The sequence below is a fragment of the Dermacentor albipictus genome, chromosome 6 (assembly GCF_038994185.2).
Source record: "Dermacentor albipictus isolate Rhodes 1998 colony chromosome 6, USDA_Dalb.pri_finalv2, whole genome shotgun sequence".
Taxonomy (NCBI): domain Eukaryota; kingdom Metazoa; phylum Arthropoda; class Arachnida; order Ixodida; family Ixodidae; genus Dermacentor; species Dermacentor albipictus.
The window spans coordinates 100,891,618-100,907,151 of record NC_091826.1 but is presented as its reverse complement, the minus strand read 5'-3'; the positions used below and the strand labels follow the sequence as shown (position 1 = coordinate 100,907,151).

At 51.3% G+C, this 15,534-nt stretch overlaps 1 protein-coding gene across 6 annotated transcripts in view; it reads right to left on the bottom strand.

Annotated features, from left to right (window-relative positions):
- The window catches only part of LOC135913675 (uncharacterized), a 119,921-nt gene that overhangs the window by 66,232 nt on the left and 38,155 nt on the right, over window positions 1-15,534 (bottom strand). For 4 of the 6 annotated variants that reach the window (XM_070541115.1, XM_070541116.1, XM_070541117.1 and 1 more), the window contains 3 exons: window positions 14,318-14,409; window positions 8,343-8,501; window positions 1,641-1,710 (listed from right to left, as the gene is read on the bottom strand). In XM_070541115.1, coding sequence (XP_070397216.1) covers window positions 1,641-1,710; window positions 8,343-8,501; window positions 14,318-14,409 — 321 coding nt within the window. The remainder of the gene's footprint in view (window positions 1-1,640; window positions 1,711-8,342; window positions 8,502-14,317; window positions 14,410-15,534) is intronic. The other 2 variants (XR_011515352.1, XM_065446264.2) reach the window with 1 other exon arrangement.

Here is a 15,534-nt window from a genome sequence, read left to right as displayed (position 1 = left end):
CGCGCAAACTTCAGTTAGTGCATGTGAAATGCGTACTTTTAGCACGCAGTTCTTAGGCACCCGTACCTGCCAGGAGCGTCGGCGTCCATTGTAACCGAGCGAACGAGTACAGCACAGGATGCAATACCAAAAGTGAAGCGCTGTGGGAGATAAAGGACGACAAAATAATGCAAGGGGGAAAGTTGAGGAGGGGTGCACTGGAACCATGTGGCGGAAAGCGGAGTAGGAAGGTATGGGCGAAAGAGTGAGAAGAAAAGCATAGTGCCACACAAGGTGGGCTCTATGGCGACGATGGCTACGAGGCGGCACCAGAGTAGCGGACATCGTCCGCTCACCAATTACGCCACCGGTACCATATGTGGAAACAAACCGCAGCATGAGCGGAGGTCTGTCAGCGGCGGCTGCTGTGAACCACGCCCACGCGCTGGCTCAGGGTCTCCTGACTTGCGAGGCCGTCGCGGTAGTGTTCGCTCCGTTTGCAACGTGCAGCAGGAAACAGATTGTCAGCGGCAACCAATAAATCACGAAATGAAAGGACGTATAAAGCTGCGGCCATATTTTGCATTAGCTAGTATCGTAATCATCGGTCAATTTTTACTGCCTTTTTTGATCGTTAGCTAGTCGATAATAGCGCTCTGAGTTTGCTTACTTTGTCAGTTCAGTGCTCAATGTCAAAAGTACTTGAGGTTGTAAGACTTAGTGATAGCGTTTGTTTTGCAAGTCATTGCGGCAATTGCTTTCACCTGAAGTATTATTCTTTGATTCAGGATGTAGGGTTCACAACGGCGATAGGAGTGCGCGAGCGCCACAGGGTGGTGCCCCTAGATGCGGGTCTCCAGGAACGGGAAGGGAGGGCTAGTAACCCACAGGTACCACTGCAGGCCAGCAACCCCCCCCCCCCAGAAAAAAAAAAACAGCACCCAGTTGCTAAGGGCCGCCTCACTTTGAACATAGTAAAATAGTTCTTTTAATGAGAATAACAAAAATATTGGCACTCAAGCTGCAGTTCCGGAGCCTGGGCAACGGCGAACTCACTACGTACAGTTAAATTTGAGGTTTGCGATGAGTCCTCGGGAGTCGATCCCGCTGTCACGCCGATTGCTGCATTTACGCGGCACCGGATGAAAGGCACAAGAAAATCACGCCCAGCTTTTGCTATGGCTTTCTGCCACTGAACCCAATGGTTCTTTCCTCGTAGCTGTCAGCCGTATTCTCATGAAGGTGGAACGCGAAACTACTTGTTTGACAAGATTTCCGCTTAAGTTAACGGAATTGCAAGAGGTGAAATTCATGACGGAGCCATTTGCTGCAGCACCGCATACATTCCACTGTGCAGCTGTAGGGCGTAAAATTCTACCGCCCAAGGGGATCGTTTCTCGTGCTTTAGGTATAGCTGGCTCTTTGTTGCGTCTTAGTATCCCAAGGACACTCAATTTATTGAAAGTAACAAGAAATAGTGCAATTCTCTAAATGGGAACGCTCATTTGCAGCCGGCCGTTCTAAGCAAACCCTATGTACTCCTTTCTTATGAGAAGGGGGGAGGGCAGAGGGCGAGGTTGTGTAGGCTTATTTTACTTCACAAACGCAAGATATACGGAGCGGACAGTCAATAGAACAAGAAAAAAGTACAAGTAGCTCACCGAGGAGTCGCATAGTGCACTCAAGTTCCTCTCTGAATATGTGCAACACTCTGTCGACACCTTGCTTGCCCTGCATAAAGGAAAACTGCATTGGAGAGAAAACTTCGCGATAAAACCCACACATTCCAAGAATTTGGTAGAGCTCAAGCTGAGCATGCCCGTCACAAACGTTTACGTATAGTCCCCACTCAATGCAGTGTCATATTTAGTGACCATTGCGCGTTTTCAGTTCATGTGGAAAGTACCGTATTCGATTGGAGAAGCAGATCATGAATATAATGCATAAATATTAAGCGAAGACCACGCGCGGTGAAAACCTTTTCAGACACGCAACATTTGATTTTTGCGAAAGGTGCTATTCTTCTAAAGCGGCCATTCTCAAGTATAGGCCCCACCAACGAAGTTCGACAAGATTGCGGCAGGAAACGCCCCGTAAGACGTAAGCTTGCATGTGGCAGTCCCACACCACAGACATTGCCTATTACTGCGAAAGAACCCGGACTTGTCTTGTATGAAGTCCTTTCCAGAAAAGTTGTCTGCTCCGGTGATGATGGAAGAAGAAGAAGTCGACTATTGCGGACGCTTTGACATCGGCTCCAGCTTTCATCAACGTTCTCGAGTGGGTCTCCCTGCGATAACGGGCGAGTTATGCCTTAATCGACGTGGCGCGTCAAGAGGACCCTGCCGATACCGGATTTTCGTCGGTGGGAGGACATTTTGCCGTTCTGCGAGTGTTTGAAACACGGTGAGGGTAGGCTTAGGCCTACTCCCGCGCATGTGGGACTTTGAATCCAGGATGGACGTTGTGGAAGGAGAAGAGATTACTCAGGAAGAGGCATGCGACGCGGGATGGAAGTTGGTGTACGGCCGCCGGCCCGGCAGGCGCAGGGAACAATATTCTTCGGGTCAAGACGGTGGCAATACAAGTGGCAGACGCAGGGATGGCGGCCGCACCGCCGCACCACGCGACGCGATTCGACGCGTCACCGCTGCTTCGAGGCTGCCTCGACTGCCGAGGGACACTTTTCGCATCATTGTCAGACCACGCGACGGCCTCAATGTCAACAAGGTCAGTAAAATACGCTTTGAGCAGGCCTTGGCCATGGCGGCATCCTTGGCTCCAGCCGCTATCGAAGAGACACGATGTGTCCCAACGGAGTTCAGAACATTTTTGTCGTGTGTACTCCTCACGAGAAAAACGCGGACGCGTACGCCCGAGTGCAGCAAATCAGGCTCGGTGAAGGCACGTTTAGGGTGGCGGCGTACCTGGCCCCACCCGAGAATACGTGTAGAGGAGTCATAAGAGGAGTCGACGTGGAAGTCAGCGAGGCTCAACTCAGAGCGAGAATTGTAAATAATCGGAATCCGGGCGGTTTGGAGGTCAGGCGGATCAAGAACACTACAGCGGTGGTGGTACTTTTCGAGGGAATGAGGGTGCCCAACTACGTGGCATGCGGCGCGAGCATGTTTCGCTGTACCAACGCCACACGGAAGTCTGCTATGGTTGCGGAGGACTGGACACCGGGCTGACGTGTGTCCCAACCCGGGAAGCAACTGGTGTCGCACCTGCGGCAAACGATCGCCGGCGGAAGATCATCAGTGCGATCCGCAATGCACGTTGTGCGGTGGCCCGCACCCCACAGCGGCGAAAGAGTGTAGGGACAAATTTCAAGTACCATATATCGTCAGAAGAAGACGGCGGCAGCGGCGTCGACGCGCCGAGCAGCTGAAACTGGGAACCGACGTCATCACGGCGGGCGGCAGGAGCCGCTCGCGTACGCCAGCTATGCAGGAGCGCAGCACCGAAAGAAGCCGCTCTCGCACGCCAGCTGCGCAGAAGCGCGGTGCAATCACGGAGCGCTCCAGATCAAGAGGGCGCTCTGTGTCCAGCGTGCGGATCCAGGAGGAGCTTACCTGGGCGGATCGTGTCAAAGGGAAGAAGAAGAAGGAGCCACAGAGACCCATGGAGGTAACGTGGTCGGCTTCGCCAGAGCATGGTAGTAGGTCGGAGGTGGACGCATTACTTAAGGAAGTTAGGGAGCTTAGAGAGGAGGTACGCCGACTCAAAGCCGCCAAGGCCAACCCAAAGTCCATTGAAATAGAGGCGAGCGACCAGACGCCACAGGTAGTCGAACATATACCCCGCGTAGGACTCACTAAAGCAAAGCGTAAGGCCCCCCTTCCTAACGACGAGAGCGACTCGGACACGTCTGAGGGAGAGGTCCAGCAAAGAAAGATGTTGGAAGAACTACTTAGGATAAGTAGAGAAAATCAGGAAAGCGTAAAGCTTTTGATCCAAAGAGTGACCGTACTAAAAAAAAAGGCGGCGATTAAGGCCAAAGCCAAGGTCCGAGCGCAAAGTAAGGCAGTGAATCACTCCGAGGTTGCTCCGGCTGTGGAGCAAGGTATGTTGTTGTAGCATCATGGCGGGCGATCACAAAGAGCTGGTAATATGACAGTGGAACTGCGCTAGTTTTCAAAGGCGCAAGGCTCCGCTACGGCAACTTTTGGCGAATGAGGTGGAAAAACCGCAGATTTTGTTATTACAGGAGACACTATGTGACGATCCTACCCTCTCTGGCTTCAACACTGTGTCGGTCAGGAACGAGGGAGGCAGAGGACTAGCTACGATGATAAAAAAAATCTAGCCTTTATTGAACATACAATCCAATCTGGACGGTGTAAGATGGAGGCCCTTTTCGTGGAGGTTATACCACACGGGCGTCTCAAGCAGAGCGTCTTTGTGCTTAATGTCTATAGCCCGCCGTCAGACCAGAGACAGACGTTTAACTCCCTGCTTAGGAAGGCCACGTCGATAGCCAAACCCTCTCCTCTGATAGTTGCTGGGGACTTTAACGCCCCTCATAATGCATGGGGCTACGTCAGACGGACTGCGAAAGGAGAGAACCTGGCGAGGATCCTGGATGATCTGGTGTTTTCGGTAATCACGGACCCAGGGTTCCCAACTATGCTGGGCACGTCAGTTGCGCGAGACACAACGCCTGATTTGGCCTGTGTGAGGAACGTAGGTAACGTAACGTGGGACAATAAGCAGGAGAACCTGGGCAGTGACCACTTCATATTAGCGGTAAGATTAACGGTGGACGCCCTACCGGCGAGGGTATTTTGAGTCGCGGACTGGGACGAGTTCAGGAAACTTAGGAAGGAGCGAACGAGTACATTTTCCTCGTTTGACGAGGCTATCGAATCGCTAACGGAGGACGTCGAGAGGGCTACTAAGGTAGTAGAAACAGAAGCGGAGGTCGCAAGAATGGATCCGCACCTAGCGCATCTGTTGGAGGCGAAATCGTCAATTCTGATGAGGTGGAAAAAAAAAAGGTTAAATCGTAGGCTGAGGAAAAAGGTTGCGGAGCTTAATAGAGAGATCGAGAGATATTGCGCGGAGCTCAATAGGCTACAATGGGACGAGGTCTGCGCGGCAGTAGACGGGTCTATGCGCTCAGGAGGGAAGTGGAACCTCCTCAAGCACCTCCTGGGCGACGCACAGACAAAGCTTAATCAAAGGCAAACACTTAGTAAAGTCATACACCGGCACAAACAGGAGGGAGGTACTGAAGAGTCACTTTTAAATGCGATCGCGGATAGATACCTTCGTATAGGGCCGACGGAGGAAGAGGATTATCCGCAGATCGAGTGCGCGACGGTAGAGGAACTGGACGCGCCTTTCACAGAATCGGAGATCAGGCCGGTGATCTACAATTTAAGCAGCAGATCGGCTCCGGGTCCGGATAAAATTTCTAACAGGCTATTACGAAACCTGGACGATAAAGCAGTGGAACTATTAACTAAGGAGGTAAACAGGGTATGGGAGACAGGACAGGTGCCTGACGGATGGCGGTCGGCTATAGTGACACTCATCCCTAAACCAGGAAAACCCCTTGGACAACATGAGGCCTATATCGCTAACCTCGTGCATAGGCAAGGTAGCGGAGCATGTGATCTTGAACACGGTTTCCGGGTACATAGAGCGCAGAAACCTCTTCCCACATAATATGGTTGGTTTTCGGCCCGGCCTCTCGACGCAGGAGGTTATGCTAATGCTAAGGAAGCAAATCTTTGATAGCGGCACCCAGGACGTGAGAGGGATTCTCGCCCTGGATTTCACTAAGGCGTTCGACACAGTGTTTCATAGATACATTCTGCAAGCCACGGCCGGGATAGGTCTAGGTGTAAAATTCCAGGCCTTTGTAAGGTCCTTTCTCATGAATAGAACTGCTACTATTCAGGTGGGGCAGATTCAGTCGAGCGTGTACGGATTGGGAGCTCGGGGTACCCCTCAAGGATCAGTTATCTCGCCGCTGCTCTTCAATATAGTCATGAAGGGTCTATCAGATAGGCTGGGCGGCCTCCAGGGCATAGGTCACGCACTTTACGCAGATGACATCACGATCTGGTGCCCAGGCGGCTCGCTAGCTGAATTGGAGCAAGCTCTACAAGCGGCCTTGGACGAGACGGAGGCTTACCTCGCGGACACGGGTCTCAAGCTGTCTACGAGTAAATCGGAGCTGTTGCTTTACAGACCCGCAAGGCAAGGGGTTCGGGGTCTGACAACCCTCAACCAGCTACCCGTGGCATTATACGCGAATAATGGGGAGAAAATTCCTAGAGTCGACTCAGTTAAGATACTAGGCCTGCTCATAGACGCGAGGGGCTGTAATGCCAGAAGAATTACCCACGTTACAGCAAAAACGGAGAATATGTTGCGGCTAATTGCTAGGGTGTCCAACCGAAAGATGGGGCTAGGTGAAGACAACCTCCTTCGGATGTACAACGTGTTCCTCATGAGCCATATTAACTATGTGGCGTCAGCTCTACTGTGGACAAAAACGGAAAAGACCAAATTAAATACACTCATGCGCAAGAGCATCAAGAAAGTGCTGGGCTTGCCTATTGCCACGAGCTCCGACAGGCTAGATCAACTCGGTATGCACAATAGCATAGACGAGATTATAGAGGCACAGGCCACTACTCAGGTGGTTAGGCTATCGTCGACCCAAGCTGGCAGGCGAATTCTCGACGAGCATGGCTCCTAGGATAATGGAGGACCGGCGTATTACATTGACACGAGAAACGAGGGCAACCTACCTAGTGAGGCCCTTCCCGCGGAACGTACATCCGCAGCATAACGAGGGTAGACGTAAAGCCCGTGCTCGAGCCATATTGCAGAAAGTTAGAGATGAAAGAGACTCCGCGGTCTTTGTCGATGCGGCGCAGTACGGGAACAGGAGAGTGTTCGCGTTGTCGGTTATAGACGGGCGGGGGCGGCTTCGCTCCTCGGCCTCGGTCAGAGCGGCCACCGCGAGTATCGCAGAGCAAATTGCGGTTGCGCTGGCCTTGTGTGACCCAGAGCGTTCCTACAATTGCACTGACTCGAGAGACGCAATCAGAGCTTTTGAGTCGGGTAACCACGCACGAGAAGCGGCCTCTATTTTAGAGAAATGGACTTGCCCCGGTTTTCATTATATCACTAGGTTCCCCGCACACATGGGGACGAACGTTCTCGAGGGCTTCCCAAACCTCAACGAGCTTGCCCACGACCGTGCGCGAGAACTGAGGCGCCGCGACGGTCTGGAGGCTCCGGAGGGGCAGGAAGGGACTCAGCAGAACGATCCGCTCCTCACATTTAATGAAATTGCTAAACATTACCAACTTGGTCGGAGAATTTATCCTCTGCCTCATCCGAAGCTCAGTAGAGGTCAGTCAGCAACACTTAGAATGCTGCAGACGGGATCTTTCCCGTCGCGGGGATTCATTAGTAGGATGTACTCGGATGTGGACCCTAGTTGTCCCGACTGCACTGAAACCTTTTGCTCAATGGCTCACATGCTCTGGCGATGTCCCACGTTGCCTAACGACTTCCTCTCCAGCGAAGCCGGATGGGAGGAGGCCATCAGAAGCACAGTACTGCGTAAGCAAGCCCAGGCTATCCAGAGGGCCCAGGAAAGAGCGGAGCGTCACGGCGTTCTGTCCTTTACGTGGGCGCGGCCAGCGGCTACAATGGCCTCCCGTTAGGAGGTCCTGACAGTAGCTCCTCAGGATTAATTAAAGTTCGTTGTCTGTCTGTCTGTCCCGTAAGAATGACGCGTGCGGTATCCGTACAGTGCTATTTCGTCGCAGCCTACCGATGCTATACCCGGATTCACCGCGCAAGTGAGCCCTTGAAGCCGCCTTTCTGATGCATATCGACGCTGATCCGCTACGCGTGCACTAGTTCCGCTACTCGACGCTGCTTAATTTCGTTTTTGTGGGCCAACAGGCGCTCACATTCCAAACCAGGCTTCTCTGCGCATTGAAGAAGCTTGTGCTCCGCTCAATGCTTCTTCGGAATATCTGTCTTCTCGGCGCTCTATACTTGCTTTGCCCTCTTGTTTAAGTTCTGAAAATCGTCGATGCGCAGCGAAAGATGGTTCAGAACCGGAATGCAGAATTTCTCGTCAATGCGAAACCAGGTCTCGTCGTCATGCGGAGTGATGTGAAAGCAGCGAGACGGGACCACGCTGCTTGCGACTTCAAAAGCATGCTCGGAGAAGCACTTCTTTCCTGACAGGCTGAATGAAGTGATGTTCATAACAGTATAAGTACAAGAAGCGCTGCATGTTGAAGGCCACCCATGTTGAAAATGCCCCGAAGGCTCGGCGTAACGCTCCCGTAAAATATCGAAACAGAAATAAACCGGCTTACGTCGTATGCGAGTCCCCACAGCACAGGTCGTCCCACGAACACCGCCCGAGCTCCGAGCGCGAGCGCCTTGACCACGTCCGCACCTGTTCGCACTCCGCTGTCCAGGTACACTTCCATCTTGTCACCAACGGCGGCGACGATCTCGGGGAGGACGTCAATCTGAATCAGGTGCATGCGACTTCTAAACAGAATAGAATCATTGCAGGCGGATATGCATGGTTTCCGGTGCGGCAGAGAAATGGAATGACTGTTGAAAACTTTCACGAAGAAGATTCTGGCTTAGTTCATGGAACTGAAGTGCGGCGAAAAATAGTTTTCAACTACTTTCGACACAGCATGCCTGTGCGGTGCGAAAGCGATAACATGATAGCTGGATGAAAATGACCACACGCAAAATATACAACAGGTGCCGTGACAACTGTCGATTCACGCTTTGTCTATTCGGGCTATTGGTGCCGCCTGACAGCTCCTTTCCTTTTTTTCTTTTCGTCAGAACAGTTTATTTTTTATGAACACGAGTGAGTGGTTAATTTCTTTCGCCTTTTCTTTTGGGTTACCTGAAGAGGCGGACATGCTTCACTTGCACGTACGAAACGCAACGTCCATGCAGTTAATTAAAAAATTACTTTGCACTTTGGGGGCGTTCAAGACTATATTTGAATTTTTTAAGATAAGATATACGAACACTTTGATTCCAGACTCAATTCCAGCACAATTAAATATGTATTTTTATTACAATATAGAAAAGAGGGGACACATTGGCGCAACATATGATTATTTCTTGACCTTAGTTAATTAAACGTTTGAGGAGTGAGTTTCTCAAGAACATAAATGCTTTCAACATTACTTCTTACTACACGTTTATAGTGATAGTTCACTGGTAAATGAAGGTGTGATAGAAATTATAGATTAAGCAATAATTTCCTAGCTTGGTTGGCCCTTGTTTCTTGCTATCTTTAACTATGCGAGCTTCTAGCTTCTCCGGCAAGCGTCGACACTAGTCCACTTTTGGCGGACTTCATTTTGAGGTCTGTAATATGGAAAGTAGGGCGAGTTGGTTACTATCGTCATGCCGCGCGGGTGAGAGAATACGATGAGAAAACACAAGCAGCGAGTGACGTGTTTCCATGTGTGCTCTACGCAATCTGTGCTCTATCACGTTTTTGCTTAGTGGCTATGATATTGGGCTGCTAAGTACGAGGTTGGCGAATCAAATCCCAACGACGGCGGCCACATTTCGATGGGCGACTAATGCGGAAGCACCTGTGTTCTTACATTGAGGTTCACGTTAAAGAAGTCCAGGTAGTCAAAATTTCCGGAGTCCCCACCAACGGCGTGCCTCGTAATCAGGACCTGGATTTGGCACGTAACACCCCATAGTGGTTGTAAAACGACCAATAGCGGGTGTGAGAGAAAAAAAAAATCTGTGGTCTTTTGTGTCTTGAATAACTGACTTTACGTAGGCCCTACGCAGAAGTTTCTTTGCACATGTGTGCGCTTGTGCCCTAGGCATGCCGGCATTGCGAAGTGGGGTCGAGCTTGTTTACGCTGCGAAGCAGGTGAAGCAGTGGGTACGGACGCCCCATTTGGTGATCGCATTTGGTAAAGCTCCAAAGGTACGTCGGACGTTCAGGACCCTGAAAACCTTAAGGTATGTCGGACAGGCTTTCTCGCACCTGCGGCGCTGATGCTTAGTTAGTCATGCCGGATTAAACCTTTCTCACGCCTTACAGGTTCAAACCTCAACCTCACTCGAGCACGCTAAGCCCCACTCGACCCCACTCCGCAATGCCGGCACGCATAGGGACAAGCGCCTGCAACACGAGCAAAGAAGCTTCTCCTCCGTAGTGCCTAGGCAGAGTTAAAGATTCAACGAGAAAAAGCTCCTACATTCTCCCTCCCACACCCGCTGTTACCCGCGCATGCGCAGAAACCTCCGGTGCGTACACAAACGCCACGTTCCGCTATACTTTCTAGCAATTGTACAGTCAACACCTGGCCGTTCCGCCATATCTTGAAAACCATCTGAGACGGCTAAAGAGTTGGTGTTGCGCTGTGTTTTCAAGTCATAGTTCGCAGCTGTGCGAGCGGCCACACGAAGGTCAATTCGGTCAGTGTTGCTGCCGCATTTCCTTACTGCAGCGTGTAGACAGCAAGTTTCCGCAGTCATTGAGTGAGGTACGTTCATGTAGGCTTGTGCACACGTGACACTATAGTTGTCAATTCCCCGAAAACATTCTGCGCCTATGAAGGAAAGCTACGGGGACTATTTAGGACGCAGACAATTCCCATTGCCACATTCAAAACTGAACAGGGCTGAGGCAGTCTCACTGCGCTTATTGCAAACGGATACATATCCCACACCGTACACCATTAATAAAATATATCCAGAGAGGGAGATTAAGATGGAATGCAATGATTGTAATGGCATCATTGGAATTAGACATATGCTGGCGGGGTGTCCTGCGACTCTCCCCAACCTCGTTGAAGAATGGACACAGTGGGAGAAAAGGATTCAAAGCCCATTGTTTCAGGACCAACTAAGGGCAGTCCAGAGGGCCCATGATGTGGCTGAAAGGCTTGGCCTGACAGTGCCAACGTGGGAGTGGCCCGCCTTGGCTTGAGAAGTCGAGCCTCCGGACCTCAGTACAATAAAAGTTTTCACACACACACACGGGGACAAAGCGCGCAAAGTGAGAGCGCTCCTGAAAAGAGTCCCGCGTTTTAATGTACGTTAGTTTAGGCTGGGGAAGAGAAACATCAACAATATAATAGATTGGGCTACATACGACAGAACACACCACTGAGTGTAAAGCTTTACTCGTTTTGCAGCTTTTCCCTCCGGCGCCTGGAGAAACGCGAAACCGCCGCACGTCGTAGTTGCGTCGATTAAGGGTCTGCTTCGAGCATCCGCCGTGGTTGCTCAGAGGCTATGGTTTTGGGCGGCTGAGCAGCAGGTTGCGGGATTGAATCCCGGCGACGGCAGCCGCATTTCGATGGGAGCGAAATGCGAAGACACCCATGTACTTCGATTTACTTCCACGTAAAATAACCCCAGGTGGTTAGAATTCCCGCAGTTCACTACTAAGCCGTGCCTCATAATGACATGGTGGTTTTCGAGCGTAAAACCCGAAAACTTTGCGTCTGTTCCAAGCAACCAAAAGCACTGTGAAACGCTGACGAACATGCTGGCGCGGTCACACATGTGCACCAATCACGCACCCATTGCTTTCTCTGCGTAGCCACAGAAAGTTCTCCGCGAGAATAGTACAACTATGCTTACAAGTTTATAAGGCCGATAAAACTACTATTTAATATTTCGTAGAGCTGTCCTCTAATTCACTATCGCAATCGACGTTTCGCCTTTCGGGCGGAACTGCGAGTTCTTTCTGGGCACTCTAGCTTCTGGGCGCTTTGCTCGATCGCCAGCCCGCCGCTTAAACTTCTGTCCAAACGACATCATAACGGCTGATACAGAGTCCGTAATAGCGAAGCGCCAGTTGTTGTCAGTGGGCAATCTATGTCAATGTGGCGCATGTAGCATAAGGCTTACAGCTTGGCAGTGCGTCTTCGGCGCACTGCCGGTGCCATGATGTCGCGACGGGAGGAGTGCGTACCGCTGGGACGTCGTATGCGCATCCCATAACCAAGACCCTAATTATAATCTGCAGAGTGTTTAACAATAAAGCGAATTCGCAGGAACAACGTGCCTACAAGCTTGGTCTGCGGCAGCTGCCTAACCAGAACCCCTTCCCCAAATCACCCCCGCGATTCTCTCCCCTTGGCAAGAACCCTCCGTGTCATGACTTATAGTGAAATATACGCCAAGAACAACTACTGCAGAAGTCAAAAGGGGTTGTGATCTAATATTCCAGAAATAAAAAAAATGAAGTACAAAGCTTTTTGAGACCGGCGATTCGAACAGAAGGCCTGCCAGTCGCATTTCGAATTCATTGGGGCGGCATCACGGAGCCGAAAGGGGAGCAAGCTTAACCCGGCGTATTTAACCACTGTGGCGTTGTTCAGCTCGGCTCGGGACAAATGGAGCGAAGGGTCGTCTCTTCCGTTGGAGTGTGGTACCTAGGGAAAGGCAGATTCCGAGAAGCGAAAGTTCCGAGACTTCTCACTCGTAACCTATGCGTGGGCGCAACATTCGGAAAAATACGAAAAAGAAGGCATTCATCAACACAACAATAGCCTAGTGATCATTATCCTGATCGTCCACCTTCCTTCTTTTGTTTGCCAGTGCAGAATAGTAGGCTTCAGCGGCCAGTCTTGTACCAAGCTCTCCGCTGAAGCCAACACAAGATCAAGCCAACACAGCAGATTAGTATTCTCGGCCTACTACTTCACAGCGACGGAAAGGCACACGCCGCCATCACGAAGATCAAGACTACAACCGGACAGATACTTGGTATGATTCGGAGGGTATCAAACAGAAACCGAGGGTTTAAAGAGGACGATGCCATGCGCCTGGTACGCGCGTTAGTCGTGTCGCGGGTTACCTACTCCGCCCCGTATTTTCAGCTGACGAAGGCGAATAGGGACATCCTAAACACGATGCTTCGTAAGGCAACGAAACAAGCACTGGGCATGCCCATGTACTCGTCGACGCTAAAACTGCTAGACATGGGCGCCCGCAACACAGTGGAGGAGCTCATCGAAGCCCCCCTCCCTAATCAGAGAATCCGGCTCAGTCACACGGAACACGGACGAGCCGTCCTACGCAAGATAGGATGGCAGATCGAGCCAGTACCCATGAAGACGGCCCTTCCGGAAGACTGGAAAACGATCATTCAGACAAAACCCCTTCCCTGGAACGTGAGGCCGGGCAAGGACGACGAGAGGCGCACCGCGCGAGCCAAAGCCCTAGCCCGGAAGCTGGAAGAGAACCCCAGGGTCCTCTACGCGGACGCCTCACTCCAAAAACACAGTGACCGTGCAGCGGTGGTGGTTACATCAAAAGACAGGCTGATCGTCAGCGCGTCCCTGAAGACAACAGACCCCGCAGTTGCCGAAGAAGCGGCCGTGGCCCTCGGCCTCGCACAGCCTAGCGTGGACACCGTAGTCACCGACTCTAAGACAGCCTACAGAAGCTTCCGCAGGGGGGTAATCACCTCCGCGACCCGAGCCATTCTAGCCAAGCACAAGCCTCAGGGAAGAGCCATAGAGCTCGTGTGGGTCCCGGCTCACTCGCAGGTAGCAGGCAACACCATCACCGACTACCATGCCCGAGAAATGTCAATCCGGGCCGAGCACGAGCCGGAAGAGCTACCGCACCCGGTTACCAGCTTTCGGGACATTACCCGGATGTACCGAGAGGAAAGGTGCAGACTGCCAGAACCGCACCCCAAACTCACCAGGCAACAACAGACGATCCTGCGTCGAGCGCAGGCGGCATCGCTTGCGCATCCCGTATTGATGAACCGCATGTACCCTGCGGAATACGATATGCTCTGTCCTTTTTGCAGAAGAGAAAAGGGCACCCTGCCGCACGTCTTGGCAGAGTGCACAGAACTCAAGACCCCCCTCCTCCCCGTCTCACCAACTCCCCCAATCCCCAATTCCTTGAGCGATGGCAGACCTTGTTATCCAGCCCCGCCTTACGCATTCAGCTCGCACTGACGGACAGGGGCCAGGAGCTGCTGGAAACATATGGGTCCCGTAACTAGTGAACCACGCCATCTGGTGCCTGCGTGCACCACCGATTTATTTCGGGCCCAGTAGAATTTGCTTCATCATCATCATCTCCGCTCTTATATAAATAAATTATTGTACTTATACTACTCGCTCTTTTGTAGATACAAATATTGTCAAGTATCATGTGCTTTTCTTTTCCATTTGTTTTTTGAAACTGCGGTGCAAGGAGGGCTGTACAAGTATTCGCCTGAGTTTTCAGAATTCCGAAGTGTTTTTTTTTGCACGCTTTTTCGCCTTCATGGGACACTGAGGTATTTCAAGTTTCATTCACGCACCGTGGCTGGGGTTCCATCCAGCTGGCGGCCTCCGTGGTTGGACTCGATGACGGCCGCGGCACCGTGGCGGTATGCTTGGAGCGCCGCTTCGGCTGGAATGCAAAGAACCAGTGTATAATTGCAGCAGCTTAAGCAATTTGTTAGTTCGCGCTGATACAAAAAACGACGCTTGCGATAAAGACGAGACTGGGCGTGCCGTATGTGCTTTGCATGAGTTCGCGTTTGCTCTCATTATACAATACCCGATTTTTGTACTATACTGACACCTTGGAAACACATGCTACAGCAGTGCTACGTATTTAGGCGCGTCAACTTGATTATAATGCCACCTGAGGTCTCTAGGCTAGTTCACAAACCACAAAGAAGTGAGCACAGGCCACGCGCTAGCCATCTTATGTTTTACATCGAAGCTGTTAGCCTCTGGTTGGTCCGGACATTTTTTGTCCGCTTGCGCGGTGCTCACACAAAAATGTTGGCTCGATCCCGGAGGCGATGCAAAGAAGCGAAAAGTGCACAGTGCACTGCCTCTCCAAGAGGCATGGCATGACATCATCAGGGGACATCATCACTTGACGAAGACTTCATCGCGTGACGTCAGGTTTGACGTGATTGCGGTATGAGGTTACGTCACTAGGTGATACTAACACGTGACGATGCCGTTATTCTCATATAATCAAATTACACTCCAAAGCTATAATATATGCAGCTTGTGTCTAAGTGGATTTTTTACGAATATTCTGACGCAATTTACTTCGAGGGATTCAGTTAGTCCAGTAACGCACTTGCGCTTTGAGGAGGGCAGAGAAGAATGAGCATGCGTGCTCATTCTCTTTATTGAACACACCTGGGTGCGTGCACGACGCACGTGTGCACAGAATGTATCTGTCCTTGATGGATGGGCGGTCGGCCCGTCGCATGGGTCACACAGCGTGTGGTGCGAGTGTAACGGACGTTACGGCACACACTCTCGAAAAACCGCACTAGAGGCCGCGGCCACTCATATAGACCTCAAACGGCAGTTGGGAAAGGGTTTGTTCTTGAGTTTCCACGTGGTATGAATCCGTTTATTAGCAAATTCGAGTTAGAAACCAAAGCTATCGTGTTTGCAGCTTGTGCATAAGTCGTACTTTACCAATTCTCTGACGGAATTTACTTTGAAAAGTTGAATTAGTCCAAGAAGGCACTTGCGCTTGGTGGAGGGCCTAGAGCAATGAGCA